Below are 3,347 nucleotides of genomic sequence, written 5' to 3'. Positions count from 1 at the left end.
GGGGGGGGGGGGGGGGGGGGGGGGGGGGGGGGGGGGGGGGGGGGGGGGGGGGGGGGGGGTCCGAGCGGGATGGGTCAGATGCAGGTACATCAGGGCCGATGGGCCCGAGCAGGAGCAAGGAAGCCACATGCGCACGTGAGAGTGAGAGCGACCGTAGGCTGAACAGTGATGAGGTGATCTGGCAGAGCCGGCGAATGTCGCTGCTGGAGAAGCCAATTCCTGTGGGAGTGCATTCGCAGATGCAGGAGGAGCGTGGACAGGAGGTTAGGGGCCCGCGGGAGAAGGGGAGGGGGGGGGGGGCGAAATAAACCCAACGCGATCGAAGTTGCTCGGTACCGGTAGACGGTCGAGCAAGGTCAGGCACATGGGGGAAGCAGCAGCGACAGACGCACGGCAAAGGGAAAGCTCGGTGAGGGAGTGCCCTGCGCCAGAGCTGAGCAGGGAGAAGAGGGAGCTCATGCGCTGAGGGGCTGTCCGAGCGGCGATGTCTGACCGATCGGCCGGCGGAACGAGGGCCAGCAAGCACCAGGCAGCAGGAGTGCGGGGCGGCGGGGAGGGGGAGGGGGGCACATCCATGTTAGGGCATCACGGGGGAGGACAGAATGGCAACAGGATGGGGGAGCGTGTACCGGTCAGTCGGAAGGCCGTCAGCCCCTGTGCGTGAGAGAGGGACTCGATGACCGTGCTATGTGCGTCACCAGTCCAAAAGACGCTGTTGGCTGTGGGTGTGCCCCAGTCCACATGTACATGTCCAGAGAGAGAGAGAGAGAGAGAGAGAGAGAGAGGCGGGGGACGGGGGGGGGGGGGGGGGGGGGGGGGCGCGGGGGGGGGGAGGGGTGGGGGGAACGAGGAGGAGAGCCCGCAGGGAAGGTCAGTGTCAGAGAAGCAAGTCCAGCCCTTGGGGTTCCCCCTTTTGCTTCGCCTCCCGGCTCCCCGAGAGGGAGGAGGGTGCTCGCGCAACCCCCATGACTGGGGGCTACGAAGAGCCGGATTTGGAGGCCCACACAAACAACCCAGCATGCAGGCCATTCCCCGACACCCTCGGGCGAATTGCGCCACGCACCATAGAGGTTAAGTTCCCGGAGGGCCAAGGACTCCGCCGCACGCCCGGCCGGTGAGCCTGCCGGCCGGTAGTCGGTTCGGGCCAGACGATCGTACTCGGCCAGGCCGCGCAGGGCAAAGGAGAAGGCCAGGTTGGCTGCCTGCGTTCGGACTCCTATTGTCGGACCCGGGGCGAGGGCAAGCGGGGGGGGGGGAGGGAAGGAGAAGGGAAGATGTTCGGGCACAGGGTCAGCCGGAGAGCAACGGCCAGAGCAGCCCCACACAATGGCCGAGCCCGAGGGGAAGGAAGATGCAGCGATGGCATGGGCAAAAACGCACGGGTCTCCGTGTGGCGGGTGTCGATGGACACGGACAGGCCACCGGCACGGTCCTGCTCGTGGGCATCGGTCTCGAAGAGATCGCGCGCCGAGAGGCCGGAAAGGAGGGCCGCCGGCCGAAAGAGCCGGCCCGAGGACTTGAGGCTGGCCGAGTCGACCATCGGTGCCGGCGACTCGGACACCGCCATAGCCGCGGCGCCGGCCGGCTCCGGCCCGGCGATGGCCCCGACCACCGGCGTCAACAACGAGCACACGGTGCGCGATTGCAGATGCCGGCGATCCGAGTGCGGGGCCAGCCACACGGCCGACTGGCTTGGCCGTGGCAGGGGACTGGGCACATAGGCCGGCAGCAGACGCTGCGCATTGAAGAAGGCCCACGAGGGGTCCACATCGTCCGGGTCAGGCCCCGGCCCCGGGGCCGGGGAGGATGGCGCATTGGCAGCCGCAGGGCCGGCGGGCCCGGCAGGGCCGGCGGCAGTCGAGAGGCCGCCCAGCCTGACCGGCTGCCGGCCCAGCAGCTGGGAGATCTCCTCCATGGACATGGTCCGGGTGAGCATCTCTCGGAGGTAGAACTCCTGCTCGGCATCGGTGTCCGGATCGGTGTCCGTCGTGCGGGTGAGCTGCATGCAGGAGGTCCCGGGCCGGGGGCCGCCGGCGCCTGGCCCGGCCGCCGGCCCCGGGGACGTGCCACGCGCTGTCGGGTCGGCGCGCTTGCCGGCGGCCATCGGCGCAAGCAGCATGCTCCGTGAGAAGGCCCCATGCTCCGGCGGCAGGGCGCTCCCGGCGGAGGCTGAGCCCGGGTCCCGCGCTCCGGGACCGCCATCAGTGTCGCTGCTTCGGAAGATGGTGCGCAGCCAAAACCGCGGCGAGTGGTGCGACACGCAGAGAACCACATCCTCGATCAGCTGGTGACACTCCCGCAGGAAGGGCCCCCACGAGTCGGGGGAGTGGCTTGCATTGCCCGAGTGCCGGGGAAGGAACTGCCCTGCCGCCGGGCTCTCGATGGCTGGCGTCATGGGCTCCAGGTCTGTGAGGGGGCTGCGCGAGGGGAAGGGGCTGCGGGCGGTGGGCTCCCCCGGTGCCGGGGGGGCCGGTGGACTGGTGTCCACTCGCGGCCGGGCCAGCAGGACCGACGAGGACATGGGTGTGTGTGTGGGTGGGTGGGTGGGTCGGTGGGTGGGTGGGTGGGTGGGCGTATGTGTTCCGTTGCACGTGGACGCCGGTGTACACTTGTCCGTGCAGGTGTCTATGTGGGTGGGTGTGAGGGTAAAAAGAGACCCCGGGAGAGGGGGGAGGGGGGGATGCACCCGGGTCTTCAGTCCAGCACAAGGGATGTGCGGTGGCAGCGGCGGCGGGCACAACGGCAGCGGCGGACAGTGGCAGACGCTCCCGTGAGCATGAGCAACGGCGGGAGGCGGGCAGGGACAGGCTCCGGGAGCGATCTGGCACAGGCCGACGAAGGCAAGAAGGGCAAGGGGAGAGAGGTGCGCAGAGGATCGAGCCGACGAGCGGGAGCAAGCAGAGGGAGGGGCGGGGGGGGGGGGGCAAGCGAACGAGCGACAAGGGGGGAGACGTGGGGGTATGGCGCCCCTCCCCGGGCCGAGGGCCCGGGGCCTGGCACCGCGCCGGCCAATAAACCCCGGCTCGCATGAGTCCCACTTCCACCTCGGGCTGGCTGGGCTGGTGTGTGCTCTTTCCCGGCCATCGGCCTCCTCTCTCACACGCACATGTGCCCATCGGTCGTCCCTCCAGTTTGCGAACGCCCCCTGCCGGCAGGGCGATAATATGGGATGTTGGGGACCGGCCCGAGGCGGGGGGGGGGGGGGGGGGCGAAATGCGCGATCGGCCGATGCCAAGGGCAGGCCGGGTGTCGTGTGGCAGACTGAGCTTCGAGATCCGGACAACCGGCCTGGGGGGGGAACGGCCCGCGGGCGGCCGGAGCCCCCCGGGCCCGGGCAATTGCCCATG

General features: G+C 70.0%; 1 protein-coding gene across 1 annotated transcript in view; it reads right to left on the bottom strand.

Annotated features, from left to right (window-relative positions):
• Window positions 1–2,521, bottom strand: part of H696_02901 (hypothetical protein) — a gene marked incomplete at its 5' end in the record, with an annotated part of 5,903 nt that extends 3,382 nt beyond the window's left edge. The window contains 5 exons of the mRNA XM_009496796.1: window positions 89–219; window positions 393–488; window positions 630–719; window positions 1,064–1,216; window positions 1,381–2,521. Coding sequence (XP_009495071.1) covers window positions 89–219; window positions 393–488; window positions 630–719; window positions 1,064–1,216; window positions 1,381–2,521 — 1,611 coding nt within the window. The remainder of the gene's footprint in view (window positions 1–88; window positions 220–392; window positions 489–629; window positions 720–1,063; window positions 1,217–1,380) is intronic.
• Window positions 2,522–3,347: the final 826 nt, after the last annotated feature.

The sequence above is a fragment of the Fonticula alba genome (assembly GCF_000388065.1).
Source record: "Fonticula alba strain ATCC 38817 unplaced genomic scaffold supercont2.4, whole genome shotgun sequence".
NCBI classification, from domain to species: domain Eukaryota; order Rotosphaerida; family Fonticulaceae; genus Fonticula; species Fonticula alba.
This window is presented reverse-complemented; position numbering and strand designations above follow the sequence as displayed.